The sequence below is a fragment of the Parus major genome, chromosome 1 (genome assembly GCF_001522545.3).
Source record: "Parus major isolate Abel chromosome 1, Parus_major1.1, whole genome shotgun sequence".
NCBI lineage: Eukaryota > Metazoa > Chordata > Aves > Passeriformes > Paridae > Parus > Parus major.
The window spans coordinates 63,872,160-63,897,121 of record NC_031768.1 but is presented as its reverse complement, the minus strand read 5'-3'; the positions used below and the strand labels follow the sequence as shown (position 1 = coordinate 63,897,121).

Below are 24,962 nucleotides of genomic sequence, written 5' to 3'. Positions count from 1 at the left end.
TCTTTTTTCCTGTCTACATCCATCTCTGATTACTTTCTCCCTTTTATGTTTTTACAGTGCTTGTGAGTCTGATGCCTCTGGCACTTCTGTGTAGCTTTTAACATCTTTTGTCCTCCCATTAAGTAAAATCGCAATATGACCCCTCCCCTTTCCCCAGTTGGTGGCAGGTGGCCAGTTTGGCAACTAATCAAGGGAAAAAGTGGATGACAGCCAGCTTATGACATGCATTATACTCCCAGTTTTCTTTACTAATAGCTTCTTATTATCACCAGTTCAACAGAGTGAAAAATGTTCAATCTATGATGATAGCCTTAAAGATTTCGGAAAGTGCCTGTTTGCTGCCTATCACAGAAATTAATTAATGTCATACCTTGCAGTAGGAACATTTATGATTTGCTTTCTTAATATTATTTGTTGCTTACAGTTTATTGTGTATGTATGACCCATTTTATTAGAGTGTGTGTATATATGTGTGTGTGTGAACTACAGATGTTGGATTAATCCCATCTTTATTTATCTGCTTATTAACTAGAAATACAGTCCAGCCTTATGGTCTGGGCTCCTTTGATAGGTGAGGAGGGCAGAACATGACCTCCAGGCAGTATTTTGTCACATCTACCTCAGATGGCTCTTTGGAATGCAGCTGGTGGAGCACAGAGCTCTTCAGCCTTCATTGCTGCATGTTTTAAATGGGTTACTTGCACAAGCAGTATTGTACTTCCATGTGAATTGCAGTAATAGTTCAAGGAGAGTGTTGAAATACAGAAAACTTTTAGTTTTGTACACGAAGCACACAGAATAGCCAATAACCAAAAATGCACAAGGTTTAAAAATTATACCTTTAAATTTAGAATGAGTTTAATGTAGCGGTGTTCTTGTGTGAACTTATATTGCATCCCTAATGTATTATTGGTTTATTACAATTCACTGGAGAGTACATTGAACTGCTTTCTCTCTTGTGTCTTGTATTTTGGTGGCATTGATCTTTGTACTGTAGATCTTGCATTTATTATACACTGTAAAGAAATGTAATGAATGCCTAGCAAACCATTCTAAGTTAATCATTTGTTCAGTGTTGGATATGGTTGTAGGGAGTGAATTTAGTGACCAAGTGAGTGCTTTGTATGTTTAACATTTGGATAATCAAGTTGAGTAGGATCTCTTGGTGCATTCAGTTTTCCTAAGGCTTCTTCAATCATCTTCCTTACTCTGAATCTCCTCATACAGAGACTTTGCTGGTTTGCTAATAGTCTTTGAAGACCCTAAAGATACTGTAGCTATTGTAGCCTATTGGGCTTTAATTCCATGGATTCTCCTTCTGAACTTGTAAATCCTCAAAATATTAACTCAGTTACTATCTCACTTCACTGTCAGGACACTCTGTCTCACACACAAATGAGATCAAAAGTCCAAGGGACTGAATTCAAGAAGTTTTAACATACAGTAGAGCATATTTTCTTTTGTTAGAGCTCTGCCTTTGTGGTCTGGTAAGTCTGGCTGTTGCTCTGTTTTCACTTCTGCTCTGTCTTCTCTGCAAAGTCCCATCCTTACAGTAGCTCTGGTAAAGGGATCTCTGTCATACTTTTCTTCTGCAGCCTTGGCGAGCTAAATATGTTCTGATTGTATGTGGGCAGAAAAGCCAATAAGAAATTTTTTTCCACTGGTTAAGCAAACTCAGTGCAACTAGCATTGTGACTGAATAGAAAAAGTGTAAAAATCTAAAGTTGGATCAGCCCGAAATGTCTACATACTATATCTTTACCTAGCCTGATTTCTAAAATGCTGCTGAACTTCTCATACTATTTCTGTTTGTAGCCCTCATTTTTTATCTGATGTGTGAATCACTGACTGTAAGCACCTTCAAGCTTGGCCTCCTTATGAAAAACCTTGTGTGTGGTATACTTAAATGCTGCTGCCAACCCTTCCCATTTATCTGCCTCTGTTTCATCAGTTTGTTGAGAATTTGTTACTGATCCCATTTCCCAGGCCTGTTATATAAAAGTAATCTAATTCATCTTAAAAATAGAGGATCTAGAAGACTCTGAGTTGTTTTCATGCTCTGTGGGAGGTATAGCCAGTAGAAAACAGTGTGAATGTGAAATTCAGATGGTTGCTGCAGGCAATATCATACCTGGGTGTGTCTCCAGGTTCCAGTGTCTGTTTCTTCATCTGTAAGTCTTAATATTTGTATTTCCATTGGCAAATGAGGCAATTACCTACATTATAGAATGGTTTAGGCAAGTGATTGGAGCTTGATGTATACAGCAGGAAAAATCTTTTGGCCCTGTCCTCAGACTGAACATAGGACAACTCCAACACGTGTAATAGTTTCAGTGATATCAAGATCTGTAGGTTATACTCTGAAGGTGTGTGGAAGAATCATAAGAATACTACTCTACTAATAAATATTTTCATGTATATGTTAGTTCACCAATACATGAATTTAGTGTTTTGGAAAGGTAGCAATGTTTCTTAGCAAACCAACAAAGGTAAATTAGTTGTTTCAAGGGAAGGTCTCATATTAGAGTGAACTGCACACATTAGCCTTTCTAATAACATGCCATTTGTGGCTGGGAAACAATTTAAGACTGCTCATTACTATCTTGTACGTTATAATTGATTGTTGAAAAACTCATTTTCACTTTAAAGGCACACATCCTCAACGAGTTGAGCTACAGCTTGTCCTCATACACTCAATTGTCTTTATTCTCCATTGTTCAGGAATACTCTGTAGCTCATCGAGCTGTTACTGTACCATTTATGACCAGCAGCCTGACATTAAACAAAATCAGAATTATCTCTGTTCTCCAGGCTACAAAAAACGCTGCAGGCTGTCAAGAAGGAAAGTACAGGTGATCAGAGATGGAGTATCACTGTAGCCATCTCACTGCCATCCTCACTCTTGCAGATGGAGCTGTAGTCTGCTTCCTTTAGCATGCTACTTTGCTCACATCTGAGTTTTGCTTATTGATGTAGCAGAGAGTTTAGATATGGACTGCAAACCTGCCAGGCAGGTGCTGCTTGTGGTAGTACTTTGTCTGGAGAAACTGAAGCATGGATGCAGTAACATAAAGGGTGGGTTAAAATGTAGAGTGTTACACTAAATTAGTGTGTGTCATAAATTAATTAAAAGTGAACCATATATAATGTTGTTCATAGCAGTTGCTGCTTCACACCATATTACTCTACTGAAGTTACTAGGTTAAGTTGAATAAAATGAGAGTAATCAAGTGATGAACCAGTCTAATCAATGTACGGCACTGCCATTGTGGATTAAAAAAGAAACTGCAATTTCCTTACAAAATCAAAGTGTGTTTGGTAAAGATTGCCTTAATTTGAGTCTGTCCTATTACCTGTTACAGTGTTTTCAGAATTGTTTTAAGAAACCTTTTAAAGTAAATTGACAGAAATGGTCTGCTGAGACAAATGGAAAAGCAGACATTATTTTCTTAAGATAATGTTTGTGGCGATTTGGCTGAAACTAGCAATTTTGATGCTGAGAGGAATTTACTTTTTGATTGCAGAAGTTATGACAACACTGCTAAGAAGATGAAAGCTGTTAAGATTGCAACATATGAATTTGAAAAGTAATCTGTTTTGACCACATCAAATAAAAAGCTATTGGCATTTGCACAATAGGTACCTGCTACAGAACTGAGCTTTGTAATCTTGACCCCTGCTTCTACAGCATTCAGTGAAAATAAATGACTTGGCAAATTAAATTCATTGTGCTAAATGCAAGCTCAGTCGCTTGCATAGTTTCAAGTGTGTGTAAATAGCTGCAGAATGGTGCTACCTAGTTTCAAAGTTTAAAGTTTTCTTTGATATTGTCTTAGTATAAAGTTTTTGTAATGGATGGTTTCTCTGGGCTTTTCTTTTGGTGCTATTTGCACGCATATATAAGAGAGATTTCAGAAGTTGACCTTTACTGCTATTAAACAGTAGATGATCATGCCTTTTTGTATTTAATGGAACTCTCATTCTTAACTGGTCTACCTACAACTCACACACTTCACGTTTATAACACTGGAATCTGTTATGTTACAGATCAGATTGTCATCAGTTCAGTCCTTTAAGGCCAGCTTTGATTCTGAAATGCAAGTAGGCATTGTGTAGGGATGTATATGTTGCCTGAGTATGAGCCAGATCAGGTCCTGCCAAACCTGGCCATGTTTGTCTGGTTTTGTGTCCAAGTTAATAAGCTGTGCCAGCCACCAGGGCTCCTTACATCTGATTCAGCATGGCCCTAGCATGTCCAGACTGTACCAGAGCAGGCTCATAAGGTTGCAAAGCACTGGTTTGCACCTTCTGCATTAGCACAGCAGACTTCTGCTAGCTCTGGCAATTCATCATGTTCACAGCCTTGTTTGTACTGTTCATGGAAAAAAGGAAGGCAAAAGCTTTTAGGAATAAATAGTCTTAACCCTAGAAAAGATGAGCCATAAATCCATTTGTAAAGACTGCTCCTCCTGGTTCCAGTATCTGAATATGTCAAAGTGCCATATCTGTTTTCTTCTATTATTTTTTTTCCTCCTGAGAGTATATATATATATATATATATGTGTGAGAGTGTGTGTGTGTGTCTGTGTCTGTGTGTGCATCACTGGCAGCATATATCACTGAAATTCACTTTCATTTTAAGCCTTACCAAGGTGTCAGGACAAAAGACTTTTGTCTCTGTTCTTTTGTGTTTGTCCTAAATATCCTGCCAACAGGATTTTTATAAACAACCTACTCTTTTGCACTGTCTCCCTCACACACTTTATTAGGATATAATTTTAAAAGGTAAAGCCTCTTTTGAAATAAACATTTGTGTGCTATCACACTGATTTGACGATGTACCTTCAAAGTTAGATGTGTTCCTAACAAGATGAGAAGTGTGTTTGTTTTCCTTCTTGATGACTGACTAGTGCTGTCGTTGAGATATGCCTCTGACTCTGTAAGTACAAGGACAAGGCAAAGTTTTCATTTCTGTGCCAAGAAACCTGGGACTAAAGCTCCTAACCTTTCTCCTCTGATTATTGTAACTTCATGCCAGTGAAATCTGTGGGTCTGAACAAAAAAACCTTTAGAAAACTTCCTCTTATTTCTCTAAGAAGAACCATTAAATTTGCAGTAGTCTCTCTTCAGAGTGATTACTAGATTAAAGGTCTGCTGTAAGTGAGCCTGCAGTCATTGAGCAGAGTGTTTTCCAGACATGACCTGAGATAGACAATGCTTTCCCTGTTAGGAGCTTGGCTTTGCCACTTCCCCTGGGGAGCTACTAACACAGCTTACAGGAAATGAATTTAGAAAACATTTGTAAGGATTTGTTTCCTAGGATGGGTAACCATGCAGAATGTGTCTTTCATTGAACATACATACCTCAAAAAGTGTGAAAAACTCACTCTGAAATACAAGGCAAGCTAGCTGAGGATTTAATTTTTTTTTGTTTGTTTGGCTGTGACTACAGGATTGAACAGTATGTGAGGATTCTTCTTCAGCAGCAATAAAGCGAGTGTTAGGATAATGCTGTAAGAAACAAACAATATTTTATTTTATGCTTTCCATCTAGTTTAAGGCAGATAATCTAAGTTCTCTGTGTAGCTGGTAAGAAGGGAATGCTTCCACACTTCCTCAGATTTTTCTGATTGCAGTGAGTGAGCAATTCCACCTGTCCTCCTGCATGTTCGTTGTGCTGGGAAACCTGAAATTGTCTATCTTTGTCCTTGCAAACTGAGAACAAGCAGGCTATATGTGAGTACCTCTCACTAAAGTGCTTAAAATGAGGTGCAGCCAAGTCCAGATCAAGTTCTGGAACCGTTGGGACATAAGAACAAGATTAGGCTTGGGAAAGGGTGCTGAGCTCTAAGCATACCTGTTCAGGAAATGACATGTATCAGAATTAATATTATTTTAACTGCTCTTATCTAACTATTGGCACATTAATAATGATTTGGTCTTAGTAGGCATTCTGTATTTTTATTGTCTGGAGTCTGGGGAAGTCTTTATCTGTCTTAGGAATTTAGAAGAATATTTAATGTCTGAAATGACAACACTGTTTTGCAAATCTAATATCCAGTGCTTCAGTATCCCTGTACGTAGATCTCTCATCAAAGTTAATAGTAGTTACACAAAAGGTACAGAGGGTGTATCCTGTTCACCCATTAAAAATGTTTCTGATAAGAGCTTCACAGTTCCAAGTACAAAAACAAGCCAGCCTCTATGGGCAAATTAGGTAAGATTGATGCATGTCTGTTTGTGCGCACAAATACACACATGTTTAACTACACATACTCTTTAATTAAAAATAAATAAATAAATAAATTGGAACAGACAATGTTTTCATATTCCAAAGTTAGACTTCTTCCAAGTTTGTCTTTCATCCTGCAAAGGTTGATGGCTTCAATAATGCTCAAGCAAGTCTATGAATTTGCACTGTTTTTCAATAAATACATTCAGCTCCATCAATTTATTGCAAGATTTCAGTTTTAGTGGATAAGTAGGGAGGCAGCTGTAGGTTTTTCATTGATGAATAATATTCAAGGAGTTCATTTTTTGTTTGGGTTTTTTGTGGTTTTCGTTTTGTTTTGGGTGGGGGGGGTGGTTCTGTTTTGTTTTGGGGTTTTTTGTTTTGGTTTGGGTTTTTTTTAACTTTATTAGTTGTGAAATACAGCAAAGTCTTGAATGCAGAAGAGAAAATTCTTTTCTCCAAAACTTGCAATTTCACTCTTGAATACAGTTCCAAAATACTTATTAACTGCTGCTTTCTCAGATTAAATTTTGGCTTACTAATAACGTGGTAAAATTTTATATTATTTCTGGTTAGTTTTAATTAAGTTGTTATTTTACATTGTTCAGCAATCTACCAGAGGAGATGGTTGCATACACTGTGGTGATTCTTCAATTCCAAAACATTAATTCCATGTAATAGAAGTCATAGCTTTTGCATCCAACATATAATCTTAAAAAATCTGACTTATGGAAGTGATGGTCTCAAATTTCAATTACCATTAATAAGTATTTTTGATTCCTCCTTTGAGTAAGTTGTACATTTTCTGTAAGCAAGGCATAGCTCTGTAGAGCCATAACTTTTTCCAGTAATTTTCTTTGAATTTTTTGCTTTTTTCCTATGGTTGGTGAAGGGGAAGTACACACAGTGCTGCTCATAGAGCCCTGAGCAATTGCTGTCATCTTTGTGAACTGAATTCAAGTTGGCTGTATGCTGCATGGTATTTCAAATGCATTTGTGATACTGTAGCCTCATGATTCTAGTAAATTCTCACAAGACACCATAAGAAAATTGTGATGAAGGATGAGAACTTGGGTAGGTCTTCCTATGCTTGAGGTAGAGATGATTTCTGCTGTGCAGTAGGAAAGCTGAGACACTGGCTGTGCATGCTTAATCTTGCATGTTTGAAACAGGAATGGAAAGGATAGAAAAGGGGAGATGATATACATCCAGGATTAAGCTGGGATATGTTTTCAAGGCTGTTTGCTTTGTGAAATTACTGTGGGTAGAACAACTGGAAAAGGGAGGAAAAAACGAAGTTAAACAATGTGTCTGTTAAGTGGAATAGCTCTTAATCTCCTTTGCTTTTTGCTTTTCTATCTTATGAGCTGTGGAACTTCAGTGTTAAGATAAAGACCATTCAAATTTCAATTTACATGAAATAAGATTGATTTTGTTTTAAATGCTAGGTGTGGGAGATCTAAAATTAAGTATTTGCCTCTTTAGTTAGCTGGAAAATGTTACCAAGAGTAGTTCCAGTTGCATGTCATGTTACAGTCTGGTTTTAGCAATAGCAATCTGTGAGAACATTCAAGTGAAAGTTTCATTTTCTGTATTCACCTTCGTGTATTTGCAACAAAGTGAAAAATGCAAGGAATTTTATGGCTTGTGTGCAGGACTCTATTAAAACAAGTTTAATGAGACACCACATTTGGTTTTGTACACAGATTCATATATGCTGACACAAAAAGCTGAAAAAGCAGGAGGCAATAAAAAGAGCACAGTGGTGATACAAAAGTTGCTACTAAAACCATACAAACCAATACTTGAAAAGAAGCCAAAAATAGCCAGAAGAATTCTAGACCTTAAAAAAAGAAGCTTTATTTCACTTATTGAGATGAGCAAAGCATTCTCTATTGTTAACTTCAATGTAAGGTAAAGAAGTGTTTATGGGCGTTATTCTTCTTTCACCAGAACCAGCATTCTACTTTGGAAATGATGAATACTACGTTGATGAGAGTGCTGGCTACGTTGAGGTCCGTGTCTGGAGGACTGGAACTGATCTGTCCAAAGCTGCCTCTGTTACGGTGAGGTCTCGCAAATCCGAACCAGTAACTGCAGAGGGTGAGTTATTGCTCTGCTCCAGTTTCAGACTGCTGCTACACTGCACGTGCTGGCACATGCTGCTACATTTCACAAGTGCTAGTTCAGTGGGTCTTGGTACAGTTTCAACCACATAAAATGAAAATTTTATGTGTCTTGCTCTTTGTACTTCTCTTCTTAGAACAAATTAAGTGGTTACAGAATTTCAGAGAAGCAGGAGTAAGAGTCACTAGGAAGTATAGCACTAAGTGAAATGTCTTTAAATCCTCATATAAAGACTGCTAGAAAAGTGATTGATTGCTGCCTCAAGAGCATACTCTGGGCATGGTCATGATCACTGGTAGTGTGCTGAGTTTGCTTCTCTCATTTTTACAGTAGGCAATGAGAAATCACTAGCTATTGTCCTGTTCAGAAGCTGTGTGGTTCTTGGATGCTTCAGCAGAACTTTGTCTGCAGAAGTGTTTAGCACATTTTTTGAAAAAAATACTCCATTTTTTTTCACAAAACGTATCATAATGTTTAAACTAAGGTATTCATATAGAGGCAGCATAAAAATTATCTTCCTGGATGCTTATCCTGAATATCATTTTGCATATTTCAGGAATATTGAAACATAATATATAAGTATGACATATGCATAACATAATATACATAACATATATATTTTATATTTTTATGAAAAAGAAAATTACTAAGTCTGAAAAAATACATGTTTGCTTCAGTTCTGAACTTGCTTTTATTATCTGATGTCTCTATCAAATCTTGAATATTTAAGTTATTTTATTTCTGGTAAAAGAATACCTTTACTTACACTAAGGATCTTCATTCATTGTACCAATACCTCTAGGATTAAAATCTGGGAATTGCTCACCTCTTGAGCTCTCTAGTCTGTTGGTCACAGCATGAAAGCTCTGACATGGCTGTCTCCCTGTAAAACCAGGAATTTGTGGATCTGCTGCTCTGAGCTGTCAGTCCTGGAATCCTGCCTTAAAGCCTTAGCTCTAGGGGAGTACAGCAGTAGGGCTTTTAGGCAAGTGCCCATCTGATGATGGCCTTTAATCTGGCCAAATTTTGTCAAATTCACAGACTTCCAAACGTGACTTCAATTTCAATTTGTTTCCCCCAAAGCTTTGTTTCAACAACTCAGCTGTTTATTCTTCCCAAAAACTAGGGTTAAAACTGAGTCCTTACCTGAAGTCCTAGATACCTTTAATGCCTTGGTTCCAAGACATGTTTTAGTCAGGATTTTGTTCCTTCTTCACATTGGCATGTTATGGATTGGTTTGCTTTGCTTAAAAGAAAACAAATCCAGATCAATCTTCCTTTCAGAATAAGATTATAGACCTCATCTGATAGGCTCTGAGGAGAATTTTATTTGTTTGTTTTCCATTCATTCTGATTTAAACAACTCCTCTGAACAGCAGTTCTTTCCCCAGTCAGCTCACTGGCCTTGTCTCCTTTCTTTTTTACATTAATCTTAAAACTTCCATCTTTGTTACAAAATAATAAGAAATTTCTTTCCAAAAGACTTTGCTTCATCTCCTCCTTTGAGTCTCTCTCAAAGCTTTTTGCTTACTTTCATTTCTCACTTCAAGCAAGTTTCATTATTTTTTCTGGAATAACTGTTGATTTACAACAGAATGGAATCAGCCTAAATTTGTGACTCAAATCATCATTAAACAAAAAACTAATTAATATTGACTTATTTTATTGTGCAGTCCAGCTTAAATGACCAAAATATAGTTTTGCTTTACATGAATGCCAGGATCTGGAAAATACTAAAGTTACAAAGGAAAAATATTTACCAAAAATGAACTACCTAATGATAGATTTCATTTTTTTAAAAAATTATATGTAATGCTATTTTTATCTCTTTTCCATTGGTAGCTGGAGTAGATTATGTAGGTATCAGTCGTAATTTGGATTTTTCCCCTGGAGTCAATATGCAGACGTTTCGTGTGATAATTCTGGATGATCTTGGACAGCCAGTGTTAGAAGGAACAGAGAAGTTTGAGCTTGTGCTAAGAATGCCCATGAATGCTGCCCTTGGAGAACCCAGCAAGACCACCATCTTCATTAATGACTCAGTGTCTGATTGTGAGTAATTTTTTGTATTTTGGAGACGCTGTGTTAAGTCGTTGGCTGTCTGGCTGCTTGTGTTCTATATCTGGTGCAGCGTCGCATAAGTAAATGTGAAATGGTGGAGGGAAGGTACCATAACTTGTTGTACCTTACATGTGCTTTCTATGTTTTTCTGCCCAGTGCCAAAGATGCAGTTTAAAGAATCTGTGTATGTAGCCAATGAAAATGATGGGCAGATTTCCGCCATGATATATAGGAGTGGGGATATCCGATACAGATCCACTGTGAGATGCTATACAAGGCAAGGTTCAGCTCAGGTTATGATGGACTTTGAAGAACGTCCTAATACTGACAGTTCCATCATCACATTCCTTCCTGGTAAGTTCTTGATCTTACTTTAGAAGCCTTTAGTCTGCCATGCTTTCTTTTTTGGTTTTTTGCTTTGCTTTCCTTTGCTTTGTTTGTTTTGTTTTGATGTGTTTTGTGTCTTCTTATAAAGCAGTTCCAAAAAGATCACTCTGAAAAACAAAGGTTTTGGTTGTTTTATTTTTTACACAATGGGATGAAGTTGCCTCTATTTTCTTCACTTCTGACTTAGAAGGAAAATAAATAAGAACCAAAAGAGTATATATTCATTTAGGTTCAGCCTGCATGCTGATAGCAAAAGCAGATTTGGCATAACACAGTACAAGTACAGATCTGCTGTCAGAAAGGAAACTTCAGAAGTTCTGCTTTTTGTTAAGCAAATTTCTGTTAAATACATTTGACTTCCACTGAAATGAGTAATAGATCTTTCAACGGGTATATAGCTCCCTAATTGCTGTTTGAATTTTATCTCCCACCAAGGCTTTCCTAAGACCGCCCACCAATATCAGGTACTTAATATCTTACATCAGAGATGAAATGCAAATAAATCAAATGTTACTATGTTGCAAGAATATTGCCTAGTTCTTTCTACTTGCACAGAAGGCAGTTTGGTCTTCTAGTCTTTGAAGTTCACGTACATGTGATATTTTTTACAAGTCTTAAACAAGTTCTGTCATCAGCATGAAATCCTTGGTATGCCCTTACCACAGAAATTGCGGCCTTCATATTTTTGTAGACATGTATCATCATTCTCTCGAAAAAGTGAGTTGTTCAGTCTTTATTTAGGGCTGGCCTCAGCTTTTAGTGCTGCCCTGTACTCTACACCTTTGCTATAGCTTCTGTGCATCCAGGAAAGAGTCCAGCTAGTAAGAATTAATGGATCTGGGCCATTTAGGAAGTGACTTTTTTCTTTTTTTGAGTGTGCCCTACTATTTCTCTGCAAAGACAAGTAGCAAAGAGGTCTACTAGAATTATATTTTGTCTCCATAGCTTCTTACACATGTTTAGTATGCAGCAGTTTCATTTCAGTTTTTACATTCCCCATGTAACAATAAGCAGGGCGAGTGATTTGCATTTTTTTTTTTCTCCTCCTAAGGGAAAATTTATTTTCTATAATCAGGGGAAAAGGCAACCTCAGGAAATGAATGCATCCTGGTCTGGTTCTTCATCTTGAGGACCCTTTACCTTATTTGCAGGTGTAATGATGAAAAAAATACAGCAAATTGACCTTGTTTCTCTCTTGCTGTGCTGTTCCTTTTGTCTGGAGTGTAGGAGTCAGTCTCATGACGAAGAGCCCACCAAGTCATTCTGGGTGCCAGACACTGAACACCTTTCATAGGTCTTACTGCTTGTGTAGAAGGCATAAGAGAAGGTGTTCAAGTTCCTGAACATCTAGGTCAGGGCACATTAATTTGTGATTGCAAATTTGAGAGGTTTGATACTCCAAAGCATTTTTAAGGCAATATTCACTGTCAGTTGGGATCGGTGGGAGTTCAAAAGACTTCAAAGTCAAACAGAATAATATAAGTGAAGGTCCACACAGTTGGAGAGTGCCCATCAAAAGAGACTTGAAATATAAAACTTTAGGATAAAATTGCCATTAGTATTAGTAATGGTAATTAGTAATTAGTAATTAGTATTACCATTAGAAAGGTTTTATTACTCTGTTTCCTTGTGAAAGTATTTACTTTTTAAGTGTACTCATTAGAAGAGTTCACTGAGAAGGAGCATTTTCTTCTTAGGCAAAACAAAAAGACTAATACATGTAAAGTGGACATACCAAATAGAAATTTGTCTTACAGAAGTCCCAAAATGGGGGATTCCACTTGAATGAGTTTCCACAGAAAGGTAATGATTGCTAAGTGTGCTTTCACTGCTGTCATTGCTCATTAACTTGTATGGTGCCAAGGTGGATGCCTTTGCCAGCAGAAGCAGCTTGTGGTGCCTTGGGCTTGGAGAGAATTTCTGTCTTAGAGCAAAGTTCTTCCTGATACTACCTTCAGAATGATTGCAGGTGAAACTGAGAAGCCTTGCACGCTGGTGCTTATGGATGATACTTTCCATGAGGAGGAGGAAGAACTACGCCTGGTTCTTGGCACTCCAAGAAGTGATTCTTCCTTCGGTGCCTCTATTGGCGAGCAAAACGAGACGCTGATAAAGATTCAGGATGATGCAGACAGTAAGATAATAGTTTACTGTTACTGGCTTTTGGAAGCCCATTTGCATGCTCTAAAACCATTTTCTTCTTCTAATTACAGAGGCTGTTATTAAGTTTGGTGAGACCAAATTTAGTGTGAGTGAACCGAAGGACACAAGGCAAGTAGCAATTGTGAAAATCCCGGTGCTTCGTCTGGGAGACACTTCCAAAGTTTCTGTTGTGAGAGTTCATACAAAGGATGGATCTGCTACTTCTGGAGAAGACTATCACCCTATATCAGAAGGTAGGATCATACTTACCACATCCAACTATTTGTCTTCATTCATGACTGTAACATAATTTTTCAAAAATGAAATAACTTTGTGATTAGAATACTTTGCAACCACATCCCAAATGCATTTTCCTATTCAAATTCAGAGTGGATAAATAGTGCTGTTATAACAACAGCCAGCTGCTGTTGGAATACCAATTGTCAGTGAGGATATTTACAAAAGAATTATGACTCCTTTGAAAGCATCTGTGGCTCAAGAAATTGTGGAAGATGTGTGAGTTATAACCTTAGTTATATTTGCAGAGTGTAATATTACTCTGAAGAAATATGTGCTTACAGGATATGATTGTGTGGTTGTTTCTTGAGCAATTCATTACGATAATGGCATTTGCTGAATGTAGGAATTAATGTATATTTCTTATTAATTTTCTATGTTCATAATAATAAAGCTTTCCTTCTGTATTTCTGAATTCACTGCCTGCTGCTCCACGCTACTAATGAATGAAGGGAGAAGTTGTGCAATAGAATGAGAAATTTCTTAGGTGATAAACTTCCTTCCATTAATAGCCCACCTACATGCTTTAAGCAATGACTAATGGAGTTTGTAGCATTATGATTTTTTTTTCTTTTAAAGTTTATGATAATACATGATATTACTCTGTGTTTTAAGATTAATCTTTCATTGCTGGAGTGTTTTCACAGTTTTGGATAAACTATTTTGGCATCCAGTCCAGCTGGAATATATGACTTGCCTTAGAACATCCAGCAACAACATTGTGCTTTATCTTCAAATTCCATAGGAGTGGCATTTGCCACTAGTGATATCTGAAGAGTCAATTTTTTACCACAAGAAAATCATTAACCCAGATCTTGCTAATTCCAGTCACTTTGCTCCTGCATTTTAGAGTTTTGCTCTTTCCCGCTGAAAACCACAGAAACTTCTAGTGTCAGCTGATACTTATTTTATTTGCACATTACCTGTAGGCATTGTGCTTTCATTCTCCCAACTCTCTGTGAACCAACAGCACATGGGAGAAAAGTTTTCAGGGGAAACGTGCTACTGCAGAACAAGAGACTCTCAGCCTCTGCCCCCAAGCCTTTGAGAAAGGCCTGTAATGTGCAGAATTTCCCCACAGGTTTCAGAATACCTCCAGGTTTAGGGAACGTGCCTATTCAGCCATGGGTACAAAACCTGCATCCTTAATTGGGTTTTCTGAAGGAAGTGTAGCAAACTGAAAAACAGCAAAATTCTTAGCTGTCACACAGCTAAGAGTTCATATGTTTATTACCACAAGGAGTATTTCCCTGACTTAATAACACTTGGGATTGGAAGGATCATTAGATTAATTAATCAGACTCACTGTGGATTGCAAGATTCTCCGAGTTTTCCCGAATTACTTCTGTATTGATCCAAATAACTTTAGCTGGAGAAAATATATCCATTAGAAAGGGCATCCAGTCCTGGTTTGATGGCTTTGGAGAGGAAGTGTTTCTCAGCATTTTGCTTCACTGATCAGTCTCTATCAGCTAAGTGCACATTATTTCCCATATACAATTCAGCTTTGATACACTATTGCTTTATGTGCCTGTCCCTTTAGAGTGCAGAGCTCTTTATCACCTGGTATGCTTTGATTATGGTGGTGTTTCTATATACCAGTGAGAACATCACTCTCTTCAGGTTCTTCTGGCCCTAAGTTTCTGTTGGTTATTTCTGTACATCCTCAAAGTGAATTTGACAGTCTTTAAAAATAAAAATACTAGAAAAGCACTTATTATTTTGGTTACTACCTCTCTCACCTTTTCCAGGCACAAATGTTAAATAGTTTCTGTACTTCTTATTTTTTTAGTAGTTAATACAGTTGAGAATCATAGTACTCCCTCACTCGGTCTGAGTGTGATGGGTTGATCTTGGCTGGACAGCAAGTGCCCAACAAAGCTGTTCTATGACTCCCCCTCCTCAGCTACAGAGGAGGGAGAAAACAAGATAGAAGGCTCATGGGCTGAGATAAGAAGAGGGAGAGATCACTCACCAATTATCAACACAGGGAAAACAGACTCAACTTGGGAAAATTAGTTTCATTTATTACCAATCAAACAAGAGCACAGTGATGGGAAATAAGACTAGATCTTAGAACACGTTCCTCCCACCCCTCCCCTGTTCTTGGGGTTAGCTTCACTCCCAAATTCCTTACCTCTGACTGGCTCAAGGGAATGGGAGTTGCAATCTGTTTATCATGCATTATTTCTGATGCTGCTTCTTCCTCAGACTTTTCCCTGCTCCAGCATGAGGTCTCACCCACAGAAAGTTCTTCAGAAACTGCACTATGGGGCCTTCCCATGGCCTGTAGTTCTTCCTGAACTGCTCCAGTGTGGGTCCTCACAAGGTCACAAGTCCTGCCGAAACCTTCTCCTGCAGACCTCCACTGTGCGCTCCTCTCTTGATGGGGCCACAGGTCCTGCCAGGAACCTGCTCCACTGGAGGCTTCCCCCAAAGTCACAGCCTCCTCTGGGCATCCACCTGCTTGATTGCAGGTCCTTCAAGGGCTGCAGGTGAATCTCTGCTGTACCATGGGTTTCCATGGGCTACAGGGGCACAGCTGCATCACCAGGGTCTGCACCAGGGCCTGCAGGGGAATCTCTGCTCTGACTTCTGGAGCATCTCCTGCCCCTCCTTCCCCACTGTCCTTGGTGCCTGCAGAGTGATTTCTCACATATTCTCACTCCTCTTTCCCAGCTGATGTGGCTCAGCAGTTTTTTCTCTTGTTTAATCTGTTGTCCCAGAGGCACTACCACTGTCACTGCTGGGCTTGGCCTTGGCCAGCAGCGGGTCCATCTTGGAGCCAGCTGGCATTGTCAGATACGGAGATTGCTTCTGGAAGCTGCTTGCAGAATCCACTTCTGCAGCCCCCACTACCACAGCCTTGCCATGCAAACCAAATACAATCACCTAAGACTGAACTTCTTATCACCGTGACTTATGAAGTTTTTTCAGAGACAATGATTTTCAAAATACAATACTCACGCGTCGCTACAGCTTTGTTCCTTATTTTTTATATATACCATTGCATTTATTACATTTTGTCGGAACAAGATGTAACAATGCTATTTATTTAGAATTCTTCAGTCTTTTGGTCATTCACATATGTTACCAACCTTTATGTGATTAGTCACAGATAATTTTCAAAACATTAAGTTCCGTTAGACTAAATCTTGAGCTTTGCAAATCTCTTTGATTTATGTCTTATATTCAGTGATTTCCACATGTGTCCACTGCTATTGATTATTATTATTTGTAGGATAAAATAGGTTAAATTTAATTTGCAAACATCTGTAATTTGAAAACTGAATACTAACTACCATCTCTCATGGCTGGACCTAGAATCATAGCTTGTTATGAACAACATTTTTATTTTAAGTGTTTCATGTTTTCAGAAATTGAGTTCAGGGAGGGTGAAACACAGCACTTTGTGGAGATTGAAGTTCTCTTTGATGGAGTAAGGGAGATGAGAGAAGCCTTCACTGTTCACCTGAAACCTGATGAGAATATGGTTGCAGAAATACAGGTAACAAGTTCATAAAAAGTCCTGAAGAGCAAAATCTGGTAAAGAGACCTCCTACTCAGTTTCTGGCTCATCGTTTTTCTCTTCTTTTAAGATTTATTCACACCATCTGGGCTTGTATAGTAAAAGACAAAAAGGCCATCCCAACTGTCACAGTAACACCTAAACAAAACAGTTTGCTGTCAAGGCAATAATGTTGATGGGGGCATAGAGTCAATGAAACACTGAAGTCTTCAGGATATTGTTCCAGACATATTCTTCTCATATAATCAGTCTTAGAAACTTATGTCCTCTTGGAAACACTCTCTGGCAATACAATATAACCTCTATGCTGTCAAAAGAGCAATTTCAGGTGAAATATGACTTCTGCTGTCAAAGCCATGTTAATATTATTCTTATTGTGTAAGATGAAATAGCCACACATTCTTGTTATTTAGCATTATATCTTACATACTTTTAATTTAAACATTATATTCTGCTGATTTGGCTTAAAATGTTCTTGAAACTCCCTGTCTGCTTCATCAGTGTCACACCATATATAGTCTGACTCCAGACAGCCAGACAGAAGAGACATAGCCTTTGCTGATGGCAAACACCCCATTTCCACCATTAAAGTATACAGTACACATAGATAGGAGGTTCTACCAGAATACTGAAGTGATAACAAAAAAGCTGCGAGACAAGGTTGAAGGTCTGGGATCTTCACTGTCCTGAAAAGAAAAATTTCATTTTGTCTCTTCCTTTTGCACTCTGCAGTGTACTTTCAGTGCCTCAACCCTTTCTCAATAGCTCATCCAGTTGAGGTTTTAGAACTTTCAGAAAAATGTTTCAAAGGCTATATTCTGATCAATGTCCAGCTTCTTAATTTAAATTTTCACAGAGAACTGTTTCTGTCCTTTTCATTGTCAGACAGCCAAGGCCATTGTTTACATTGAAGAAATGAACAGCATGGCAGACGTCACTTTTCCCTCTGTCCCTCAAGTTGCATCTCTGTTGATATATGATGATACTTCTAAAGCCAAAGACAGAACCAGTCCCATTGCTGGCTATCCTGTCATCTGTATCACAGTGAGTATCTCTGCAAAAACAGAACAAAATCTGTATATGGATTTTGTTCAGTGGGTTTTAGGCACCTAGTATCAATCCATATGGCCATGAGTCACACATATTAGTCACACATATTAGTTCAAGCTAGAATTATCCTTAGAGCTAATCTAATTTATCTGGATAATGAATCTGTTTTCAGGGGGACAAAAAGCATGTTTAACTTGTTCCTCACTAAGAATAGTTTGATATTGATACACTGTGTCTGTGATTGCATGACTTTAGTATTTCCTGCATTATCCTGCCTTAATTTGCAGAGTTAAAATCATTGGAGGTAACAGATGAGCCATTGTTTTCAATGAGTGCCACAGACTGTAAAATGAGTGCTGAAGGAATACAGGCTTCTTTCATTTTTTTTCACTTGCAACTGAAAAGTTTACATAAATATTCATAATCCTTGAAGAATGTTTTGTCCATCTTCAGTTTGTTTTTGCACATTCTTTTTGCACAGGAATGTCACAAGTTGAATGGTTCTTCTAAGTAAAAAAAGAATCTATGAAAATAAATTTATAAATGCAAAGTGTATTTGCAGAATTACATCAACGGGAGAAGTTAAAATTAAAGTAGTACATGGGAGCGTAGCTTGTGCCTTCATAACTATGCTGTGTTTTCATCCATAAATCAATTTTAAATAATCTTTTTTATTTCAGTAATCATAATTAGATACACCTTTTAATCTACCCTAACAGTGCTAAATACATCACTGTCAAAATAAGGTGATTTTTTATGAGATTTAGTGGGATTGTCAGTTCCATGTTGTTGAATTTTGTGACTCTTGATGACTTAAAGCTCCTTTGCCATGAAGCAGAAAAATTCCTAACATATGTGTCTTGTTCTGCAGGCTTGTAATCCCAAGTATGAAGACTTTGACAAGACTGGTTCTATATGTGCCAGTGAGAACATCAATAACACTCTGACACAGTACCGGTGGCTTGTAAGTGCCCCCACTGGCCCTGATGGTGTGACCAGCCCCATGAAGGAGGTTGACTTTGACACCTTCTTCACTTCCTCTAAGATGATTACACTCGACTCCATTTACTTTCAAGCTGGTTCTCGTGTCCAGTGTGCAGCTCGGGCTGTGAATTCAGATGGGAATGAGGGTCTTGAGCTTATGAGCCCTATTGTCACTATAAGCACATCAGAAGGTAAGACGTCATCACCTACTGCAAAATTCACAGATCTCTTGGATTCCAAATTCAGTCTTAAGAAAAGCTAGTTACATGATCAGGCATTTTAACATTACTATCTCAGCTTTTCTTCTGTTGTTCATAGAGTTGGTGCAAAAACTCTTTTGATGCAACAAAGCATTGTATAAATAAAAAAGTTTTCCTCTCTCCTAATTCTCCACATCTTTAAATAATAATCCACATAGCAAACTTGTATGGTCATGAGAACAACATATAACAGGCAATGGAATTAGTGAAACCTGGTTTCTGTTGACTTTAGAATTCAACTGCAGTAATGATGCAGTACAGTCTCAGCTCCTATTAGACTCTGGAGAATCCACATGGGGGTGGTGTATGAAAGCCTTACCAGAAGAAAAACCTCATTTGGCGTTCAAGCCTTCCTGAACACCTGAGAATTGATGTCTTCCTTGACTAAAGGCTAAAGCAGCTGGGCCCAATAACAGTGCATGACCAAAATTTTTCCCTGGTCAAAGCATTCATAATTATTCATTCTTCTTGTTATATGAAACAGACTGGCTTTATTATTGTAAAAATGCATTATTTGGATTACACTTCACAAATTAGCAGAGCTAATTAGCTCAGGCTCAGGACTGAGTTGTGATGTATAAATTACTTCCAGTACTTGAGCTTACTTGTGATTTGGAAGGAAAGAAGTGCAATGTTCACAGCAGCCTGCAAAAATCCTGAATTTTTTCCACTTTGAAGATGCCTGACCTCCAGTACATTTACCAAAGTCTCAAAAGGAATTCAGATTGTGCAAAAAAAAAAAAAAAGGCATTTAGTCTCTTTAGCAATGTTATTTGCATTTGAGGAAAACAAAACCTAAAACCACTGACCAAACCAACCAACCAAAAAGCTGTCATGTGCAGATAAGAAATTGTTTCATCCTGAAAGAAGTTTCCAACTTGGAGATGTTGAGCAAGATGAGGTCCTCCAGAAACAATAAGCTCTAAAAGAGGAGAGCCCTGCCTCCTCTTTTCTTGAAATCTCTCAGAAATGGCCAGAGAACTGTTTAGATTTTCCACATCTGCTTGTTTCTTACTTAGAGTACCTGGTAATCCTTTGGCCATCACATGACAAAGTGACCAGAATGCAGACATTTCTGCATTGTCTCAGATCATATCATTACAAACCTAGTTTTCTGGTCCTACAAAGCTGGACTAATACTGGAACACATTAAACTAACACTGGAAAGGATTACCAAAATGAGTTACACATTCTCCTTTCTTGGAGAAATTCAAAATTCAAATTAACAAGGCCTTTAGGCCAACTTGATCCAGCTTTGGAGCTGGCTCTATTCTAAGTCAATTATTTCTAGATATCCTGTGACACAATCTTTCTAACTACACTTTTGTTACTAATGGATCAGGAGACTCATAAATGTCTGTGAGGTCATATCACTGCATACTCCAATCCAGTGCCAAAACCAACCAAACACTGGTTAGATATCTTCCATAAAACTTAGGATGGTGGGAGAAATTAAAACATATGCCTCTGAAGACCTTAGTAAGAAAGTATGGCACTTGGCACTGGCTTTGCAAGTAAAGTTGACACATGCAACTGAAGAGGCACCGATGCAATATCATCACCTTGTTCTGAAAATGTGATCCTGTTGATCAAGTAATCATTTCTGTTTGACTCCTCTTTTGCATAAATTTCTGTTGAAACCTCTGGAAAATGCTTCTCAAAGTGTTTGTATGTTATTCAAGAAAATTCTCATTGTTTTGGATACCTGTATTGTGGAAGAAAAATACATCTAAAAGAGTGCAAGGGAAAGTATAGATTGTTTCCTATGGACATAAAGTAAGGTTGCTTTCTCTTTTTTCCATTAGGTCTTTGTCAGCCTCGTATATCAGGAGTAGTTGGAGCAGAGCCATTCTCTGCCAAACTGCGCTACACTGGCCCAGAAGATCCTGACTATGCCAACCTCATCAAACTGACAGTCACAATGCCACATATTGATGGTATGAGAAAATCAGCTGTGGGGTTAGGAGAACATATACAATATGCTGTTATGTGAGCTGTTTTATTGGTCAGGTTATTTGAAATAAACAAGTTAATAACATAATCTTTTATCAGTAGGACCAAAGAAAAATGTTTTGAATGGTTCAGTTGCAGTTTGCAACAAAGTGCATAAGGTACTGTATTGATACATAGTCTCTGATGTGAAGAATAGCATTTTCAGATTAACTGCATAATTTACAAAAATTGGGCTAGACTTAAGCTTTGTAGAACTCCTTTGAAGTTCATAGAAATATAGCATTTAATTACTATTCACACTTTTTATTTAATAACATGTTGTATATTAACACATTTAAATAGTAATATGTTTAGAAATATTTTGTCTTTTCATAGTTTACAGACAGTTATTGTGTGTAAAATTATCAGACATACTTGGAATATCAACTTTCTTTGAATTCTAAAGTACAATAATTAACATAAGTACAAAATACAAAAGCACTGCATAACATGCTTAGTGTTTGACGAAGTCTGGCTAAATTAAGCAGGTCTGACAACTGACATGTAGTGATAGTGCTATAAATTAATGTTTTTAGGCATGCTGCCTGTTATTTCTACAAGAGAGCTCTCCAACTTTGAGCTGACACTTAGCCCTGATGGAACTAGAGTTGGAAACCATAAGTGCTCCAACCTGTTGGATTACACTGAAGTCAAGACCCACCATGGCTTTTTAACTGACTCTACCAAGAATCCAGATGTGATTGGAGAGACCATTCCCTATCAGTACAGCCCAACAATTAGAGGCTTCAATACCTTGCGCTTCTACCGCAACCTGAACCTGGAAGCATGTTTGTGGGAGTTTACTAGCTACTATGACATGTCTGAGCTCCTCACAGATTGTGGAGGCACCATTGGGACAGATGGACAGGTATGGAACTGGAACTCGATTTTCTACTGTGTTCTTGTAATAAGATATTTCTCTGATAATACATCTGTGCTAGTAGAAATAAGAGAATAATTTCTTCTGAATTATATTGTAAATGCTTTTCTCACAGTAGAGTTCTGTGGTATTTTGGGGCAAACCAATCCCCCTTTTACTGCATAGTGAACCAGCTTAGTCTTTTCTTAAAATGAAAGCCTTCTGAAGAATTGCTTTTAGCACATAGATAGCACTGGGCTATGTAATATTCATTGCGGTATATCTTAAAAAGCAGTTTCAAAACATTGTCAAGAGACTTCTTGCTGATCACAAGGGACTGCAATGTCCTGCTGGCATCTTGGCTTTGCTGATCTCTTGTTCACTGGGTAACGTGACCCATCAGTGCAGACAGCACAGTGCTCTCATATTACCCAGCAGAAAATTACTTGTTCAGAAAGTAAAAGAAGCTGCCAGTATGGAATGGCTGAAGAACAGAGCAGTAAACTGGTTGGGGAGTTAAAAGCAAGAGATGGGAGAGAACTTCAGGTGTACTTTGGAAAATGATTTCTGGAAATCCATAGTAATGTGAAAGGAAAATGGTGGAGGACTTCTTCTATAGCAGTGACAGTGAAATTAATCCCTGGATCTTCCCTGTATAATTACTATATAAGCCTGTATGATCCCACTCAGGCTCTGGACTATAGAGGCTGTAACTATGAAGTTTAAGTATAGAAAACTATATTTGGGGAATAATCCAATGGGCTGGAAGACTCATATCAGAGAAGTCTATCCATACTAGCTCACTTTCCCAGTACACTAACATTCCTTGTTGAACCACTGTGAAAAGAATGAGCTTGCTCTGTGAAATGGCCATAATTTCTTTGCTCTTTTGACATTTTGCCAGGGATACATATTCTGTGAGACCCCAGCAAACTTATTTGCACAAATTCTTATTTTGTTAGTCCCAAATGGTGTAAAGTAGATTTGGAAAGTGTGTAGTTGCCCACAGAAACATACAAGCATGTGCAACAGCAGAGCTAATTTACTACTAAAAGCGTAGGCACCAATGGACATACAGATATCTAATCAGATAAACTGATTTTGTTTGTTTGTTTGTTTGTTTTGATTTTGTTATAATTACATGCCTAAAGTCCACCTTACTCCATGGGTGTTCACAGTAATCATACTGTCAAATTTCTGGACAAGAAATTGCACCAGGATCTCTTTAGCAGTTGCTTAACTTCCTCTTAATTAGAGATTAATTAATTCTGCTCCTCTTAATTAGAGATTATATGCTCTAAATCAGAAGACAAGAATAAAATGGAGTTTCTGCCCATCTCAGATGCAAAGCTTTGATGGATATTTCATCTATCTCACGCTTTGTCATCAGTTCTGGTTCTTTGTCTGTTACAGAGACCAGTTCAAGGTCTCTGCCTTCATGTTGAAAGCTCACTGTCCATGCTTTTCTTGGGCTTGGCCTCTGCTGAAAGCAGATCCTCCTACAGGTGCATTCCAAGAGATCTATGAAACTGTCAGAGGGAAAGGGAAGGCGTCCAAGTGTGGGATGTAAACCTTGTACATTCCCACAAGATAAAAATGACAGCAGTCTTCACTGTTCTTAGAATGATTTCATTTCTTTAGCTCATCATTCCTTTGACTATCTCCTTATGCCCAGGCAATATGCAACCATATATTCTTATTTCCCATACAACACAACCATAAGCACACAGAGCTTGAAGCATCTGTAACTACGCAAGCCACTTCTCCCTCAGTGAAAAAGAAGGAAGACCTGGTATAGATCGTTTCCATTTTAAGTACTTCTGTGCCCCTTTAGAGAAAAGGCTGAATAGCTGCCTTAGACAAATATGTATCTAAATAAAACCTCATTATTTATGTCTATGTTCATATAAACAGAAGGGGAAATACATACTATTCCAATATTTTAGTAAATTGGAAGAACCTGTATATTCGGTTTTGGAGGACACACATAAGTTGCAATGTGGCCAAATAAAGAGCTGTACTTTCTGTAGGCTTCAGAAGTATTACGTACTTTATGTAAACTCCCTGGTTTACAAGCAGAGAGAGATCAATATGAGCTGTGAGAGCCATGAAACTGCAGCTGAAGTCATCCTTCAGTGCCTTCTAGGTTATGTATAAAAGGTTACAGTGTGTTAAGTGAAATATCAAGCTGAATTACTTGTAGCAGTGAAGTATTACCCCGCAGCCAGTAAGCGCTTTGCTGCCCTCCCTGTTTTCCCCACCTCCATTTAATTCTTCTCCAGGTTTGGTCTTTATCTTCACATGACCCTCTCCAGCTGAGAGGGGAGGCAGTCAGTGCCCTATCTCTGTGGTTGTCACCATTGTTGTTTTTTTCTCCTTCAGTGAACAATTAATAATCCTCTTCTGTGAGAGGGAAGCTGGCAGCTATGGTTTTCACCATTTTTTTTAGCAGACAAAGGAAGCCTAAATTCTATTATACAGTCAGAACAGATAAATAACAAAAACACTCTTACCATATCCTGCTACCACTGCAAATTTAATATCTTGAATTTACCAGATACTTTGGTTAGATCTTTAGGCTCAAAATTTTGTTTCTTGATTCTAGTTCTCCAGTACCTGTATGGTCAAACAAAGACAGCCATGTTGATTCAGACAGAAAGATTTCACACTGAGAACTGGCAATATCTTAAATGATGTCGACCTCCACTTTATGGGAGCTCCTGCTATGGTATGGAAGGAAGATGAGCTTTAGCAAGCCAGAAGTGAGGTAGGAGACCTGCAGCTGGTGCAGCTCTTCTGGCACAGCTCCTAGTGTTTGTTGAAGGCTGCAGCTGTCTTAGCTAGTTCCCATGAACTCATGAACTGTCATAATACATACAGAGAAGGTCTTAGTTTTCTTTTTTTTTTTTTTCCCCCTTTCAGGCCTTTTGATTGTGACCCACTCTCTTTCTCAATTATTCTGTGCATGAGCAAACCCTGTGTGAGCTAGATGCAGCACTCCTTTCAGTGTACAGCTTGACGGTTTGTTCCTGGGGTCTGCCC

General features: G+C 38.0%; 1 protein-coding gene across 1 annotated transcript in view; it reads left to right on the top strand.

Annotated features, from left to right (window-relative positions):
* The window catches only part of FREM2 (FRAS1 related extracellular matrix 2), a 124,606-nt gene that overhangs the window by 76,861 nt on the left and 22,783 nt on the right, over positions 1 to 24,962 (top strand). The window contains exons 7-16 of the mRNA XM_015644459.3: positions 8,186 to 8,335; positions 10,202 to 10,411; positions 10,577 to 10,774; positions 12,777 to 12,941; positions 13,021 to 13,203; positions 16,624 to 16,754; positions 17,661 to 17,819; positions 18,697 to 19,000; positions 20,875 to 21,006; positions 21,598 to 21,929. Coding sequence (XP_015499945.1) covers positions 8,186 to 8,335; positions 10,202 to 10,411; positions 10,577 to 10,774; positions 12,777 to 12,941; positions 13,021 to 13,203; positions 16,624 to 16,754; positions 17,661 to 17,819; positions 18,697 to 19,000; positions 20,875 to 21,006; positions 21,598 to 21,929 — 1,964 coding nt within the window. The remainder of the gene's footprint in view (positions 1 to 8,185; positions 8,336 to 10,201; positions 10,412 to 10,576; positions 10,775 to 12,776; positions 12,942 to 13,020; positions 13,204 to 16,623; positions 16,755 to 17,660; positions 17,820 to 18,696; positions 19,001 to 20,874; positions 21,007 to 21,597; positions 21,930 to 24,962) is intronic.